The sequence below is a fragment of the Rhinatrema bivittatum genome, chromosome 4, assembly GCF_901001135.1.
Source record: "Rhinatrema bivittatum chromosome 4, aRhiBiv1.1, whole genome shotgun sequence".
Classification (NCBI taxonomy): Eukaryota; Metazoa; Chordata; class Amphibia; order Gymnophiona; family Rhinatrematidae; genus Rhinatrema; species Rhinatrema bivittatum.
This window is the reverse complement of record NC_042618.1, coordinates 334,820,298-334,838,955: the sequence shown is the minus strand read 5'-3', so window position 1 is coordinate 334,838,955 and position 18,658 is coordinate 334,820,298. Positions and strand designations below refer to the sequence as shown.

Genomic DNA, 18,658 nt, shown 5'->3' with positions numbered 1-18,658 from the left:
TCAGCACCTTGCCAGCCTGCCACCAGCCACGACCCCGGTTTGCTTCAGCACTCTGCCAGGCCTGTCCCTGGTCCGCTTCCGAATTCTGTTTGCCTGTTACCGCTCTTGACCTGGTCTGGCCTCAGTACACTAGTGACCAGCAGCCTGTCTGCCCCAGGCCTGCCTCTGGACTTGCTTACTGACCTACCTAACCGGGGCCTGTTTCCATTACACTGTCTGCAGCCCCTTCAGCCTAAGTCCCAAGGGCCCGGATCCCTACAGGCTCCTCCTGGGGGGATCCTGGGTCCCGGGTGAAGCCCTGCTAGACCCATAGACCCCGCCTCCCGGACTGCTGGAAGCCCCAACAGTCCAGCCCAAGGGTCCACAGTATCTACAGTTTAACACTGGGGTCAATCTGCACATGGCCACGTGTATTTGGGCAGGTGTTTTAAAGTTATCCTCCCTAACTTCGCCATAAGACAGAAATGTTGGAGAATAATATCAGAAAATGTAATCTTCGCTTTACCAATTTTCCAAAAGTTTTTTTGTCTGTCTCTCTGAGAGATATTTATTTATTTATTTATTTATTTGCAGTTTTTATATACCGACATTTGTTTAGTAACCTCACATTGGTTCACAGATAACAGAAACATTGCAGCTGTGCGAACTAGAACAAACATATGCAACAGTGCTTTCATAGATACCTAATTGAAGTGCTTAAATTTCTTTCGAAGTCATTACTTCCAACTGCTAGAATTCAGTATCTTCCTGGTTTTAATATACAAGGTGCTGGATGTATTGGAGATAGATGTTTGCAAGTTCCATCTCAAACAACAGGTCTTAATCCCAGGAAGAAGTGGTGGCACAAACAACCTTATTAGTTTCTCTCGCTTTAGAACCTGTAGGAACTGGAGCTTTTTTTTTTTTCTTTTCAGAATAAAGATGCATTTTTTGCTCAGAAGATTAGGGTCTATCTCTATCTGGATATTTGTAAAGTTTCCCAGATCAAGAGAGAGTGATTTTTGGTGATGCTCAATAGGGTTGTGTGTAATTATGAATGTCAATTTGTAAACCGTTGTGATCTATACATGGAACGACAGTATATAAAATGTCTAAATAAATAAATAAATAAAATAAATAGTGATTTTTTTTTTCTTAAATTTCCGGTTAAATGCAAAATTAAGTATCAGGGTATTCACTTTGATTTCTATGATCTATTTCAATTGAAGAAGTTCTTAGAAGAAAGATTAGCTTACCTGGATGTGGAATGCAGCCTAAATCATATGTCAAGGATCAGCATAATGCATGTCTACTGCCTTTTTTCTTGTATATTTTTCAAAATTGTTTTTTTTTCCCCCTTTTCTCCTGCTATCTTTCCTTTTTACTTTTTTGGACTAATCATGTAACATATAAATAGGGATCTTCATTTCCAGTTTTTATTTTATTTTTCCTGGGAGTTTTATCAGTGTTTATTACAATAAGAACTAAAATGATATTGACCTGGAAAATGGTGTCATTTTTTTCATGACTACTCACATTTTTGTTTTTGTTATAATAACCAATGATAAATTACTAGGAAAAATAAAATAAAAACTGAAAAAGAAGGTCCCCACATTTAAATGAGATTATTGTTCTGACTTATTAGAAATTGTTTCACTACTAGAGCCTAGTACAAGGAGTTTGCATGCTATATACATGTGCTTCCCAAGCCAGTCCAGATAACCTCACAGCCAATTGGGTTTTCAGGACATCCACTATGAATATGCATGAGATAAATTTGTAAACATGTATATGTAATAGGACACCTTCCATATCCTGCCCTGGATATACAGCAAAATATGGCCTATATTTTCCCATACAGCCTAGTCATTCACAAGAGGCAGCATGGTCTCACTCCCTACAATACCAGGGCTTTCCAGATGGTTCAACAGACATCTCATACACAAATTATCTTAAGCTCTATACAGCAACCAAAAACTCTTTTCTACTGAACCCTGTCCAGGCTCTAAATTCAGCTGCAAACTCACCCAGCCTGCTTACATGTCCCTTGAACTATCCAGGCCTAATTCAGTTGAGCCCTGCCTCTCTGGCATCTACCTCTTGATGTCTCTTAAGGAAACTTTTCTTCCTGTTCAAAACCCAAACCCTGATAAGCCTCCCCTGGCTCTTCAGGACCTGTCCCTCTGGGGCAAGATTATCCAGCAGCTTTTTCCTTAAAGCAGCATGTGACCTCTTTCCTCTTTTGAGCCACAGTTTCTGAAACTTCAGTTTCCAGAAGTCCCTCTTAAAGCAACATTACCTCTTCTTCCTTCCTCTGGAGTGCCTGCTGTCTTATTGCCATGCTAATTGTTCCATAGCTCCGGAAATTTATCTCATGCATATTTATTGTGGCTATCCTGAAAACTTAACTGGCTGTGAGGTCACAAGGACAGATTTGGGCAGCCTTGCCTTAAAAGAATGTCACTTCTTTAGCACATAACAGCTTGGTCGCTCAAAGCCAGGAGGTGTGCAGAGAAGATATTTTACTCATGTGTCTCTTAAGAAAACATATCCTGCAATGGTTCATTTATTCACATGGTTGTATCCATTGTCTTTTGATGTCACAGTTATTTAGGGGTGCCTCCAGGAAGAGGAAACTGCCCACTGACTGAACCTCTACCCTTTGACCTTATCTACACGGATTACCATGGGATGCAGCAAATGAAGCAGCACATGGGGCTGTCTTTTAAAAAATACAGGTGAGAGGAAAGAATATATTTTTCATACTCTTTTTGGTGCCTCTCTTACCCTTCAAGGGCTCTATTTCCTATTCCTAGGACCCGATTGTGGGTCGTAGTGCTGATTGACTCTGGGGAGGAATTTGTACAGTATATGCACATGATTGGTGCATTAGACTGCAATCTTAAAGTTGAGAACATTGTGGTAGATAAGTACCATGATTAAAAAAAAAAAACTTTTTATCAATCTGCACATTAGCAAGAACTCTTGGCAAGCATGTGCCTTCTGTAGTGCCACAGGTACCACCAGAAGGACCAGTTTTTTTCCACACGATGCATATTTTTTCATCAGGGTTAAAAACTCCTCAGAGTATATGGACTGTTTTACTGAGTCAGAGCAAAAGAAGATTCATCTAACACAGTATCCTGCGAGGAGGAAGTATATAAGTAAAGGGCTCCAAAATTATGCTTGTGTGACACCCATACGGGTTGACCTACTAGATGTCACTAGATATCTGTAGAGAACTTTCTTATCATGAGCCTTCCATCCCTAATTAGCCCCTCCCACCTGGATGGCTGTGGTCGGATGCCTCAGCCCTGTTTAGCCCTGCCATTTTAGAGCTCGATGGGATGAGATTCAAGAAGCCTTGTAACAGTGAGAATATTTACGTTTTGCACTCTGGTGAGGCCTCCCAGCTTCACCTTTGGGTTTCAGTTGGAAGTGATACCTCATTGTGTAATCCCTGCCAAAGGGTTCTTCTTCCACTAATTTACAGAAGAGATAGATTTTTATGCCTGATTCCCTTTTGGGGCAAAAGGGCTCTCGTCCAGAAGACCGAAGCCCTGTGAGTCCACTCTAAACCCTAGGTGGGCAAGCACCAGTGATGGATCCTGCCAAGAGATGGCTGACAATGTATCCAGTTTACCTTTTGGAGGTATTTTTTGGACATGAATAGTGTGGGGATGTTTTTCTAATCCACCCCTCCTCACAGGGATGCAGTGCTGGCATAGCCTGATCCCCGTTTGACTTTTCCCCAAGAGAAGTCCTCAGTAACAGCAAGTTAGGATGAAAAAGAGAGACCAGTAGACCCCAATCTGACCTCCACATTCATGGGACCAGGACACGCTGGGTGTCCAGGAAGGAGATGGAGTCAGGTAGGACTGTTTTACTGTGAAGTGGGGACCACTCCAATAGGAATCCCGGTTAGCCGCTAGGTGAGCTTTGTGCAATTAAAATCACCATGGGAGCTCCTCCCAGATGCCTGAAACAAAGGACGCCTACCTACAGAGAAATGCACACATGTACCAGGAGTCAGATGTAACTTCAACATTTTGGACTAATGGACTTTCAGTTAGATTATTACCAATCAGTAAACTCTATTTTAACACCCAGAACCAGGTCCTGTGATTTGTCCCAGCATCTCACCCCTTGGGATGCAACAGCTTATTACATACACTGAAAGCAAGACATCATGGTTCAGGCCCTAAGCGAGAACTTCCCTCCATAAAAAGAATCCCCCCAGGATAAAGTAAACTGCTAGCCCGAACAGCCCCGAAGAGAAATACATTTGTTTGTGTGCCCCTGGGATTAAAACTCCAAGTAAGGGTTACACCCGTCACAACAGCAGCGCTCCATTGTTTATTTATTTGTTCAGTTTATCTGCTTTTTCAATTTTAGCTCAAAGCGGTAACCATAAAAAAAAGAGGCACTCAACAGCTCACACAACAGAACTTCATATAAAATTGTGTAAGAAAAATAAATAAATACATTTGGAAGACAGTGAGAAATGTTCACTGTCAGTCACTCAATAAAAACTATACATAACCTGCAATTTTAAAACAATAAATTTACCTACAGAATATCAGGCCATCACTCAACCAGCCTTTGAAACTAAAAGACAATTTCTCTTCCAAGGGCAGTGCGAAATAAATCAGTTTTGACTAGTCTTCTGAACCCAAGTACATTTTGTAGACAGTTGCGCAAGTTCGGTATCTTCCGTGTTACTGGTTTATGGAGCATTGTCTCTAAAGATGAGAGACGTGCTCCCTCTGATCTCAGTGTTCAGGAAGCCCCGCGTCAGCACTATCACACATACAGTGAATCCATAGCAGCAGCAGTGCTCTCTCTCATTAATAACGGTTCTCCCTGTTTTTGGGATGCTTCATGCTGTAGATTTCAATAGTAAGGAAGATGACCAAGTGGCAGTTATTGCCTATATTGTAGATGCCTTGCCTGATGCCTTGGCTTCTCCCTGCCTACACCTACCAGAAGTAGCTGGACAAAAATCTACAAATACCTTCTGGAGAGAAATAACTTGAAAATCATTGGTAATGATGTTATAAAGAGAGTGAAGTAGGAAAATGCATCTGGTTTTGAGGGCAGAGGGCCAGCTGACTCAGGTCTTCATGTTCTCAGTGGATAAGTAATTATTCAAGGGGGTTTGTTTTTTTTACCTCCTGCCACCCTCTAGATTTATTGAATTCCTCTCTTTCCCAGCATCATTCGTTTTATATTACTTCATTTAGATTCTTTTTCTTTTATTATTGCTCCCATTCCCCAGAGTTCTGAGGCATGTAGGCCACTTGTTCAGTAGAACTACAAGTCCCAGAATGCTGTGGGAGATTGAAGGTGATGAGGACTAATTTCCGTTTTTAAATGTTTCCATTTTCTTCTCCTGTTCTGAGCCTTCGAAGGCTCACCCTGTTTTAGACAGTGCACATGCAACACTAAGATTTTTTTCTGCTCACTTACAGCAGAGCTGAAATCAGCTGAGCAAAGCAACTCTTCTAGCAGCAAGTGGCTGTTGCTGCATCAGGGCCAAAGTAGAACTGGGAGAAAGACTAGTAGGGACATGTGTTGAATTGAAATTCTTAGGATTCGATTGAAGATCCTATGTATCACATTTAAATGGGTCCATAGAGGTCGTCCTCTTTATTTATTAGACTTGCTGATTCCTTATCAACTGTTATGTTCCTTGCAGTAATCTCAGCTTGGACTATTGACTATGCCGTTACCATAGAATTAGATCAGAATGCACTCACCAGACTACTTTTAGCTACATGGCTCCTCTGCCATGTGCCCTTTGAGGGTAGAAAAAGATCTAAAATTTAGGGAGGTGCTGAAGGCCTGTTTTATTGCCAAGGCCTTTGACTCCTGAATCTCAGGTTGCTACTAGTAACAGTATGTCACGGTCAGGCAGGCTGGATACAGGCATTCCTCCAGCAGGAGCGGTACAGGGCACTCTAGCAAAACATGGCAGGTCTTCTGCCTGTCCAGCCACTTCCCCCTTGGGTTGAGCCCGCAGGTTCTGGTGGCTGGTGGGTCTTCTCTAGCAGGATGCATGGCAGGATGTGGTCAGGGCAGCCAGTGGTCAGGCAAAGCTGGAGTCCAGGCAGAGGTTGGGGCTGGCAGACTTCAAACAGAGGCAAGAGCCAGAGGCAGTCCGAGTCAGCAACGAAGATCCGTCTAAGAAGGTTGATGGAGAAGGTAAGGCAAAAGCAGGACAGGGGAACGTGGCTGGATAAAGAAGCAAGGCTAGGCAGTGCAGGAGCCTGCAGAGTCAAGGCAAGGAATAGGGTAAAACACACAGGCAGAAACAAGGGCTAAACTGGAACAGGGGTGCAAGGCAGGATATAAATAGGCTACCAGGAGGCTTGGACAAAACAAGGGCAAAACAGGGAACATGGACACAGGGTAGGCCACCAGGAGGCCTAGATAAGACACAAAACAAAGCATATAAAGCCTACGCCACTGGAAGACCTAGACAGGACAAAGGAGGGCCACTAACAGACCCACAGGGAACCAGATAAACAAACAGACAGGCAAGGAACACAGGAACAAACAGAACAAGACAAGAAGGTCAAAACAGGCCACATTAGGAACATGGACATGGCAGAGATATACAAACAGGCTAAGCCACTTGGAGACCTAGACCACAGGCGAGAAGGGCCACTGGGACACCCAAAGAAGCAGAAGAGCCACAGGTATGTCCAGACAGGATAAGACAAGGACAGGACAGGAACACAAGAACAGGGCAAGGTATATGCAGAGCTAGGCAAACAGGAACCAAGGCAAATCAAAGTACAGGGTGGCTCAGGGAAAAGTAGCCCGCCTCCAATACCAGTGCATTGGAGGCGGGCTACTTTTCCATGGGCCACCCTGTAAATACAAGGCAAGATAGGCAACAGACAAGGAGGGTCACCGGGAGCCCCAGACAGGAACAAACAAGAAGGCCTAAACATGCCACACTGGGAACAAGGCAAGGCAAGGGTGGCCAAAGCAAGGAGACGAGGTGACTTAATGATGAGGCATCGAGCAAACTGTGAGGGAGGTTTATAAATGGTGGGTCTTGCTGCATCATGCAGCCTTCAAGGCAGAGGCTAGAGCAGGGCAGAGCGTAGCCCAGTGAGGGCCTCTGCTGGCGGGGAGGGGGGGGGGGGGGCGCTGTTTGGTTGGACTTTTCTTCTCTCTTATGATTTTCGGTTATTTATTACCTTGTTATTGATTTTAAAGTTTTGTTGTTATATGTTCTGTTGGCAATTTTAACTATAGTTGCATTTTCACTGATATATTTAGGCATTTATATTTTTATTATATACCACATTGATGTTTTTATGATTTTGCGGTTAATCAAGAAATAAAATAAAATTATGGGTCTGATTTACTAATTTTTTTTCCCCCATAGACCCAGAATGGGAAAAAAGCCTTAGTACATCAGGCCTTAAAGAAGCTATGGTAGACCTTGTAGGAGGATCACCTCCCTCTCACCCCCCCCCCCCCCCCCCCCACCCCGGTCTTTACTTCCAAACTGCTGGCTCCTAACTTTATGGACTGGCTCCTCGAATCAGAGAAAATTTGTTAGGGCCTGCTCTAGGCCTAGACAGTACATGCAGTTCACCTGATCGTCAGGCATGAGCATTTGGTGATTGTAACAGGACTATGCTTGAAGCCCTTAGCTTTCTTCTCTGTTATGGTGAGTAAAACAGGTGTGGTGAAATGAAAAGATGAAATGAGGACTGGCAGACTGGCCGTGGTTGCTGAATTAGGACTCACTCATGGAAAATACTTTTGGGACCAAACGCCCGCATCAGAAAAGCACCAAAGCATAATAAAATGCTGAAAAACCGTACTAAAGAAGCTAATGAGACAAGGAATAGTCTGAAGGATGCTCGATCATAAATAAATATTTTTTTCATACTCAGAATGAGGAATGTGTCCAGTGTCAACCGAAGATGAAAAAAGCCTAAGGGGAGGGGGGGTTCTCCTGTACAGTGGCAGCTAGACAGGAAGACTCACACATGCCTGGAAAAGCTTTCAGCTCTAGGGAAATGCTCCCTGTTGGCACCATCGGATGATGCCACCCGCTGGGGTGGCTGATTTAATTCTGCTTGTCTCTGGAGAGCTGCAGAGGAGGAGCAGACTGGCCTCAAGCAGTAATTGGTTAAAAACTGATGTTACTGACAACAGATTGCAAACATTAAGACGTCAAAATTAATAGTACATTTAAAAGGGGAAATAAGTTTGATTAGACACGTGAAAAGAACAATGTGACTGGTCAACCATGTCCACGGCCAGTGCAAGTGTATTAAGCGCCCTAGACAGCCATTGGGAGTGGAGGAGTAGCCTAGTGTTTAGAACAGCGGGCTACAAGTCAGGAGTCCAGCGTTCAAGTCCCACTCTTGCTCCTTGTGACCTTGGGCAAGTCATTTTACACTCTTTTGCCTCAGGTACAAAGTTACGGGCCGATTCAGTAAAGTCCGCGGGAGAGCGGACAAACGCCTGCTCTCCCGGCCCGCGCACAGGCCACTCGCCTGTGCGCGCGATGCAGTATTTAAATTAGGTCCGGCGGTAGAACCGGGCAAAAGGAGGCGCTAGGGACACTAGCGTGTCCCTAGCGCCTCCTTTTGACCCGGAGCGGTGGCTGTCAGCGGGTTTGACAGCCGCCGCTCAATTTTGCCGGCGTCGGTTCTCGAGCCCGCTGACAGCCATGGGCTCGGAAACCGGACGCCGGCAAAATTGAGCATCCGGTTTTCGGCCCGACAGCCGCTGGCCCATTTAAAATTTTTTTTTCTTTTTTTTTTAACGTTTTTTATTCTTTGGGACCTCCGACTTAATATCGCCATGATATTAAGTCGGAGGGTGCCCAGAAAAGCAGTTTTTACTGCTTTTCTGTGCACTTTCCCGGTGCCGGCAGAAACTAGCGCCGACCTTTGGGTAGGCGCTAATTTCTGAAAGTAAAATGTGCGACTTGGCTGCACATTTTACTTTCTATATCGCGCGCGCATACCTAATAGGGCTATCAACATGCATTTGCATGTTGAGGGCACTATTAGGTGCTGCGGGTTGGACGCGCGTTTTCCTCCCCTTACTGAATAAGGGGTAAGGGAAAACACGCGTCCAAGGGCAGGTTAACAGTGCGCTCCGTCGGAGCGCACTGTACTGTATCGGCCTGTTAGATTGTAAGCCCTTTGGGGATAGGAAATTACTTACAGTACCAGAATGTAAACTTCTTTGAAGCACTGAAAAAAGTGAAATATAAAAATCTAAATACATAAAATTGGTGTTTTACCAGCCCCTCTCTACCCTCAGACTTATCTTCTTCAACTGCCAGTCAGAGGAGCTCTGCTGATGGCTTTGGGCCTCCTCCTACACTTTTGATGCCCCCCAAGCTGTGGTGCTCTAAGTGTGGTTCACCTATGTCTGCGTCCTAATTAACTGGGACCTATGATATGGGTTTATCCTGCAATCCTCAGACTGAAATGAAATTGTTTTGGTAAAATGAAAGCGCGCCATGAAACTTTCTAGCTAATTACTGATGGGGAAAACTACAAACCCGTCCTTGGAGTCATTTCAACATGTAATAAATGATACCAAGAGGAAGGACAAACAGTTCGCTAATGTCCTTTGAAGGTCAAAAACAGCAATCTTTAATTGTGTTTGTGGGTTCCCTCCCGACACAGTTTGGGGGACCGTGAAGCTATTATTATAGGTTATTTGCTGTGATGCTGACATACTTGCCCGTACACAATTTAAAGATTGCTGTTTTTGAACTTCAGAGGACATTAGTGAACTGTTTGTCCGTCCTCTTGGTATTATTTATTGATTGTTGATGGTTGGACTTTCGCCTATTTAATCATTTGGTCATGTCAACATGTAGCATGTATTCTAGTTTGTTTGGAAAATGTGCGTTTCCCAAAGCCATTCCATCCCCAAGACGGTTTTACCTATCACCCTTTTCACCTCTCTCTGATTCAGGTGCCATATTCGTGTTGTTGACACTTTTGGGACGGAGCCTGCCTACAACCATGAGGAATATGCCACGCTGCATGGCTATCGTACCAATTGGGGATACTGGAACCTGAACCCCCAGCAGTTCATGACCATGTTCCGTAAGCCACTGCTTATGTTGTTTGAAAGGACTTTGATTTGGGGGTGGTAGATGGATGACCAGGGACCACACAGCTCCAGCTCACAGAAAAGGCAAGGCTGGTCCTTTTTATGAGGATTCTAGAGGCTGCTTTCCTGCTTTTCGCACTGTACTTCCAGCAGCAGAGTGAGGTGGTTAAACTAAAGATCTGTGCTAGCCAAGGCCCAGGTCCAAATCCTTCCTGAGCAATTCTTTTCACAGCCAAGCATTCTCTTGCCTTGTAATTGCCAGGATCTTCCAGCTTGTGTAAAGGCAAACAACCAAGGCTTAATCACTGAATACACAATGGTACCATAGGGTTGTGCTGAGAGCACCATGTATGTGATTTTTGGTGACTGCGTATGACCTCTCCCACAACAGCGTTATCACAAAGAGATGTGTGCTTAATGGCCCTAGTGGTTTTAATTAGCGTAAATACTTCTATTATTCCACTCCCACTGTTTTAGCTAATTATGTTTCAAAGCTGCCCTAGCAGTTGTGCAACTGAAGCACTTGCTAGAGGTCTCTCAGGTCTAGTGATAAAGTAATCTTTCAGGATGGCATTTCTTTTAAATGAGGGAACAAGGTGACCAGATTCGTACTGCCAGCAAAGAAAAAAACAACAGGAACCACAGAGAGATAAGAAACAGAGAAATATAAAGTGTATCCTACCGCAAAAAAAGAGGAATAGAGGCAAATATTCATACTTGGGAACTTTTCAGTTTGGCCACCCTGAGATTGTTGATTAGCGGTGGGGGGTGGAGGGAGGAACAATGTGCATCTGTTTCCTATCTTCCACCACTACCATCGCCCCTCTCCTCCCACTATTTCACACTCTCATCCCCCCACTAGCACCCCCTCCAGAGATGACCGCAGCATTCTTCTTCTTCCTCCCTCCCAGACCCCAGCACTGTTTGCTCCCAATCGCCCTCCCAGACTCCCAGACTTGAGTACGCTCACTCCACAGCTGAGTCCCAAAGTTCTAGAATCACAGGACTGTCTGATGCGGCTTCTCTCCAGTTTCTCCCCACATGCTGCCTGCAGTGTGTGGCCTAGGCTCTGCATTCCTCCTCCTATGATTCCCTGCAAGCTTCCTGAAGAAGAGCGGCTGGAGCAGTAAATAGAGAGGCCTGGAGCTTTCTAGTGTTTCCCTAGAGGCCCGGAAATTGGTACAGCTTCCCCCAAGACTCTGGGTGAAATCCAATATGCTAATATTCAAAGATTGGTGAGCACCTGACATAGGCACCTAAAGTTAGGCAAATTGTCAGCCAAGCTTAAGCACCTAAGTTTCGGGCTGAAAATGTGCCTAACTTCAGTCTCTAAAACTGAGGCACTTTGCTCCAGTCAGATATCTCATTAGCTGGATAACTTAGGGGCATTCTGGGAGCATTTCTAAGAGATGTTAGGTTAGCTGGATAAGTTATTTGGCTAACTCTGATATTCTGAGTTAGCTGGATAACATATTCAGTTAACTCCGCACTGTAGAGCTGCCTTAAAGTTAGCCGGATAAACATTTATCCGGCTAACGTTGCAATCTGGTCAGTGACTGAATATGGACCTTATAGTTTTATGATAGTTGATTTAAAAGAAAGAATTTAACAAGAGCCCAATATAGGTATACAAGCCGTAAAGCCCGTTAAAACGGGCTACATCCCTCTGTCTCTCACCTCCCCCTCATTCTCTCTCCCCTCACTCTTCACCACCCCCCTCCCCCACCCACTCCTCTCCACCCTCCCTCTCCTCTCACTCAGTCCCCCCTCTCCCTCACTCCCTCCCACTCACTCAGTCCCCCTCTCCCTCCCTCCCTCCCTCCCTCCCACTCACTCAGTCCCCCTCTCCCTCCCTTCACCCACCTCCATTTCCTCCCGGCGCCGTAAGCGCGACTTCCCGCAACCCTCACCCGGCTCCATTAACTCCTCCCGCTCCTGCCGGCAGATCTCGGGGGGGGTCACTCCCGCGCGCGCGGCAGTGACCCCCCCGAGATCTGCCGGCAGATCTGGGGAGGAGAAGTAGCGGCACCGCGCGCGCGCGGTGCCGCTACTTCTCCTCCCGCTCCTGCCGGCAGATCTCGGGGGGGGGGGGCGCGGGAGTGACACCCCCCCCCGAGATCTGCCGGCAGATCTCGGTGGGGGGGGCGCGGGAGTGACACCCCCCCCCCCGAGATCTGCCGGCAGATCTCGGTGGGGGGGGCGCGGGAGTGACCACCCCCCCCCGAGATCTGCCGGCAGATCTCGGTGGGGGGGGCGCGGGAGTGACACCCCCCCCCGAGATCTGCCGGCAGATCTGGGGAGGAGAAGCAGCGGGACCGCGCGCGCGCGCGGCGCCGCTGCTTCTCCTGCGGCCCCACCGCCATTTTTTTTTTTCTGATCGACATCCTTGCCCGCACATGCGCAGTAGAGCTGCGCTCTACTGCGCATTTGCGGGCCGTCGGTCACAGGCCATTTATAAGGTAGATTGCAGGTAGGCACTATGAAAGGTTCTTCCATTTGTTTCTGCCCAGTGCATCTTAACTGGGATATACAGTGCATCCAGTGCCCTGCAGTTATAGAACCTAGTCAAACCCTGCAGAAGCACCCTTAGCATCCCTTTCTAGTTCAGTGCTTAGCCTTATATGGACCTCTCTTTTAGTACCTTGAACTTAGCATGACGTTTCAGCAGCTATTCTTCTACTGGGGCCTCTCAGAGCTTTCAAAAAGCCATCCAGATGTTCACCATCTCTTGATTTCCAGTGCTGGGACTTTACTGTTCATCTAAAGCATCTAGGACCTGGGCTACTAATGTTTTTTGTGACAAATCGGACCACAAAATTCACTTATTTTGTGACCTAAACTAGATCTGCCCCACCCCAGAACAGAGGAGGCAGGCAAGCTCTCCAATGTACTGAGTGTCTAAGCTTCACTTGAAGAAGCTTTTGTATTTGTTGATTTGTTTTACAGCTCACACTCCAGACAATTCCTTCATGGGCTTTGTGTCCGAAGAGCTAAACACGACAGAAAAGCAGTCTGTTATGATGAACAAAGTGAACAATATGGCCGTGGTATACGGGAAGGAGGCCAGCATGTGGAAGGTATAAGCACAGAATTATCTTCTGAGATAATTTGTGATATCAAATTAACGGGGAAATTTTCAATCCCTGGTGAGCGCAAATACCGGGAGATACAAGCGTGGTAGGGCCACGCATGCGCTGAGCGCATTTTCCCGAGTGGCACGGCTATTTGCGTATCTCCTAGTACGCGCAGAAGTGCCGGGTTTTTAAAAAGGGGGGGAGGGCTGGAGGCGGGGGTGGTGCGGGACAGCGCCATTAGGTGCTGTTCTGGTGAATCACGCCGGCAGCCGGCCAGCGTGCGGACCTTACTTCTGCTCCCGAGAGCAGGTAAGTTTAAAAACAAAAACATTTAGGTGAGTTAGGTGCGGTTAGGGGTCGGGGCAGAGAGGGGAAGAGGGAGGAAGGGTAGTTAGGGGATTAGGGAAGTTCTCTCCTAGTCTGCTCCTTTATTGGAGTGCACTGGGAAGGAAGTGGAGAAGGCCCGATTAAATCGCCATGTGCTTTTAAAGAAACCCTCCCCCCTTGCGTGTGAGAGTGGGTAACCACATGTTATATAACCACATGTTATAACGTGATGACGCACACGTTATAAAATCAGTGTGTCCTTTTTAAAATTTAACGGGGATCCATCTAAGTCTCAGTTGTTTTTAAATCATATTTGGTGACTGGTGATTTATCTGTTTTCTTTTCTCCCCTTATTGACTATATAATTCATCATCACATTCATTGAAGGAGGTAAAGACCCAGCTACAAGACTATCTGAAATCTCTTCTTACATCCTACTGGAAAATTACCTTCTCTGTGTTTGTGTGGCTATTAGATAAAATAATGGGTCTATCGCTGCCGTCCGTTTTTTTGCTTTTAGATTGGCACATGTTAAGCAGTATTACTGGCTCAGTTCACCTTCATTCTATCTTTTTCTCTTTCTCCTATGCTCTACTAATGGAACCCTCCAGTTACAGGTATGGTATGGACGTGGTAGGGGAGGGGGGGTTTGGGAGGGTAAGTGTATGGGATTTAAAGAGTTCTTTCCAGAAGAGTAAGACAATAGTTAAAAGACTTTCATATTGCGTTTGGATGTATGAGATGCAAAGGGCAAGTGTATCTAAATAGTGATTTCCGTACGTAGACTGGCCATTTGAGAACCACCCTCCCATGGTATGGCTGAAAGCACGCACGGTGTCCGACAAGGCATGCACTTTTAGCCGCATTTAAAGGAGAGGGTTCCCAGAGGCAGGTTGTGGTTGGGGGAGGAAAGTAATGCGCATAGTTTGCATTTTTCAACTCTTCATGCATTCTTTTCCATGAATAAAAAAAAGCACCCCATGAGAAAATTTCCCTGTGTGCTTTGTACCCATAGCAAATTTCAAAGCAAAAAGCAAGCTTGTACTGTCGCTTTGAGAACTGGTGCAAAACCTGTGGATGTAAATTGCCCCCACAGAGGACAATATTCAAACCCATTCCTAGGGGTGTTTTAACCGCATAAATGGGGTGTTGAAAACTTGATCCCCTCCCTCCCCCCCCCCCCCACTGCAGGTAAGTGTATCATGCAGCGATCACTACAGGGCCCCTTTTACCCGCAGTGAACAAAAAGAAGAGAGAATACACACGGGGCTTTCTTTTTGCTTTGAAGCAATTGCAAAAAATGTGTGGGAACAAAGTCATTGGTTTTTTTCACGGCTGTCTGAATTTTCAAAGGGAGTTGCCACATGGAGTTTTCCTTTGAAAATTCAGCTTGCTGGCCTGCAGGTTATGTCATTCTTGCTCCCAAAGCGTGCATAGTTTCTTACAGAAGCAGTGGAGATCTGAAATTGTTTGCTAGTATAACGTGAGTACTAATGAGTAGGACTCCTTTCATCCACACAGGCTTCAGAAACGTATGGAAGGAAGTAATCTGGGGTGCTTCAAAGGAATTCTGTATATATTTTTTATAGATGGAAGAAGTTAATTTAACAAAAAAGCTACCTGAAAAATACATTCTAGACTTCAGTCTGGAATGAATTCTTGAGAGCTCTTCTGAGACCTTTGGTAGGATCCAGTGGAAATTTACCCCATCCCTGCCCTCCAAGGGCTTCCTCATGACATAGGGGAGCTACCAGGGTGAATAAAAAAATGAATATCTTGAATATTATTGGTATGACTTAGTTTTCCTTAGTTGCTTTGTTTCTGAGAAAAATGTATACTACTAGAAATTATTACGGGCATTATTATGTTGGCGGCAGTCCTTCCAGGCACATCTCTCTACTTCGGCCATTTTCTCTCTACTAGACTCTTGCTTGATACTATCTCAATCACTTGGCTTGTTGGCCCTCCCTGGGGTTGATCTGGAAGAAAGGCTGAAGCCTTGTAAGCTACTCTGTAAAATGATGCTCTGCTGGGCCTTTAGAGAGCAATTTTCAAAAGCCATTTACTGGGGTCAATGATATTTTATGGAAATCGTCCAGCCTCCCTTTGGTAAAAATGCTTGAGTTATTGCACAACATGCGTACTTTTACCCACATTGAGTGGATGCGTTCCTGAGGGCAGGGATAGGGCGGGGAACGCAACAACGCATGCGCTTTTGAAACCTAAGGAAAATGTAGCTGGTCTCAGAAGGGGAGTTAGGTCAAAGGAAGCAAGCAATAAGGTGTGGTTTTGAAGGGAAAGCATACCCACAGAGGGGGGAAAAAAAAAAAAAACAGGTGCAAATCTCTGCAGGTGCTTTTTCCTGGGGCAATTTTCAAAGGGAAAGTAAAGTGTGTGCTTTCCTTTTGAGAAGCGTTGCAAAATCCATGTGCAAAAGCACCCATAACAACTCGTGCATATTTGAAAATCTCCCCCTTAGGGATCTTTTGGACGCTCAAATTTCCCCCCTGCTGGTGTGCTGCACACGATGCATGGCGCCCACGTCGATGAGTCCGCATCCCACCTCGCACACTCCATATTGCAGTTCACCAGCAATGACCCCTTAGGAATTTCTACGAGCCCAGACTATGGAAATCCACAAGGGAAGCGATGTATTTGAGAAAACATCGACACGTTTTCATTCTTACTCAGCTGGCGTCACGCAGAGGACTGCCGGAGGCTTTTCTGTTTTTTGACAGATAAGATGCCGGATCGATGCTGATGTACTTCACCTTCCCCTCCCTGCGACTGGTTCCTTTCTGTAGCTGCTGGTGGGGTGTCTTGCTTCCTCTTGGTACACATGCAATTATGCTGAGACTTCAAGCTTCCCTCTGAACGGAGCTCATGCAGTCTGGCTTATACGAGCAGCTGCAGTTTCTGGGAACAGTACTGAGGTTTAAGTTTCTGGGGCTTTCTGAGAATTATGGGATGCTGTTAAAAGGATTATAAACACTCATCTGCTCTTTTCCTGTGATTTCTGCCCTGTCTTCCATTGTATTCGGCATCTGCAGCGTAAAATTGATTTTTCCTCACTGAGGCGCGGGGGAAAGTCAAGGTCTCCATGCCTGCAATCAGATTTGGTTTACAGGTGTAAAAGGCAGGCATGTGCATTTGTCTGAGATGCTTTGTTTTGGCTCATTACAAAAAAAAATTAAATGTAGTTCATTTTTGTTGGTTTAAATAAAAGAGAATCCCCTGCCACCAGCCCCAGCCCTGGCCCTGCCCGTCCACCATAATAAAAAGAGCCAACAAAATGTAAAAAAAAAAAAAGAAAGATCTTCCCTCCTGGGCCTTCTCATATCCATCCACCACCTCCCAGGTACCTCTCCCCACCTGATGGTGCCCCCTCCCCACCTGATGGTGCTCCCTCCCAACTGATAGCACCCCCCCCCCCCCAGGCTGCTCTTCGGCCAAGGTGGGATGGGATGCGCCGTGGCCTTTCTGCCACAGGATGGGTGATGCTGGCTGTGTCCAGAGCTCGCACCCCCCCCTCCCCCCAGCTCAAGGCCACCCTGGACAACCTCCCAGCTCACCCACCCTAAAAATCCAGCCCTGGCAGTCAGGGCTGTGGCCAGAGCCTTTTCCAAACAGGGACCCAAAGGGGGCAGTGACCGGTGATTGCTCCTGCTCCATTTGCAATTTTGAACCCCCGCGGAAGGCGTAAATAGGGTTGGGGAGGTGGGAGGGGATAGGGGAAGGCCTTGTGAGGGGGCTTTATATTTTTTTAAGTTTGGGGGGCTCTTCTTTCTTTCATTTTTTTCTTGTTTATTTTGTTTCAAATAAAACAAACATCAAATTATATGTACATTATTGTACATTTAGAGGTCCATATTTGGTTACTCTCTGGATAACAAAGTTAGCCAGATAAATTTATCTGGCCAACTTTGGAGGTATATTCACTAGTGCAGACGAACTATTGAAGAGAGCTGGCTATCTTAAACTTAGCCTGCTAACTTTATCCCAGTTCTATGGCCCTTCCAGACTTAGCCGGCTATCCTTGGATATCAGATTTATCTGGGTAACTCAACTCCTCCCAGTTATGCACCTGGAATGCCTCTAACTTAGCTGGCTAGAATTTAGCCAGAAAAGTGCCCAAATTTTCATTTAGCTGGATAACCTGTGCATTATCTGGCTAAATGCTTTTGAATATGGACCCCCTCAATTATCTCCAAACATTTTATATGCTGCTTTTTTTTCCCCAAAAATGGTCTCAAAGCAGATTACAGTCAATAAGAATAGAGTAACAGGTATTTAAGTAACACGGTTGATGAAGGATCATGTGCAGTTCCATTAAGTCAATGTTTAATGGGTATTTCTACCGCATTAGGGATCAAGCTGGAGGAAGGCCTGATTGAATAGCCATGCCTGTGCTTTCTTTCAGAAGGTGAGGTAGGACAGTTTATGGCTAAAAAACTGAAAGCCCAGAGAAAATGGGAGAAGTATTCAGGAGCATACTTGTTTTCACATTTAAAGATCAAGCAAAGGGTTTTGAAAATCTAAATAATTAAAAAAAAAAAACCCAACCCAAAACAAAACTGAAGTGCACATCCCTGGTGAGAAGTCATCAAATATAAGTTTCTAACTTTAATACAAAAGACCCCAGTGTGTGTGAGTGCCTTACTTAAAATCTGAAAGCCTTGGAGATCATTGAGATCTGCAGGACAAAACCTCCTCGATGTCCCAACAGTGCAGCAGATGGGTTTGAAAGAGACCCAGTGTTTTCAGTAATTGGCCCACAGTTGTGCCCTCCCAGATGAAATTAAAGCAACTGAATGTACGTAGATGTTTAGGAAAAAACGGAAGGTCATCCTGGAAGCAGTAGGAGGAGGCTGCAATATCCACTTGATTGCCTAACGGAACAGGAGGAAGAGCATTATAGGCTGGGTGTACCAAAAGGAGGAGAAGCCTAGTTAGAGCAATCTGCATGGCCAAAAAGAGAAGGTGGCAGAAGAAAGGAGCAGGATAGAGAGCAGCATCTGCCTCTGTGGCTGAAAGAAAGAGTCATTCTTTCGTCTGCGGGGGCTGAAGGAAGAGGATGCTGCTGCCACTTCTGCTGCGAGAAGGAGTATGTGAAAGTAAGAGAGTGAGCTATGTGTATGTTTACAGGTGTGTGAGAGAGAGAGCAT

The 18,658-nt window shown here is 45.6% G+C and overlaps 1 protein-coding gene across 6 annotated transcripts in view; it reads left to right on the top strand.

Annotated features, from left to right (window-relative positions):
- Positions 1–18,658, top strand: part of MGAT5B (alpha-1,6-mannosylglycoprotein 6-beta-N-acetylglucosaminyltransferase B) — a 498,248-nt gene that overhangs the window by 345,255 nt on the left and 134,335 nt on the right. For all 6 annotated transcript variants that reach the window (XM_029600396.1, XM_029600400.1, XM_029600401.1 and 3 more), the window contains exons 9-11: positions 2,586–2,717; positions 9,952–10,085; positions 13,039–13,169. In XM_029600396.1, the coding sequence (XP_029456256.1) occupies positions 2,586–2,717; positions 9,952–10,085; positions 13,039–13,169 (397 nt within the window). The remainder of the gene's footprint in view (positions 1–2,585; positions 2,718–9,951; positions 10,086–13,038; positions 13,170–18,658) is intronic.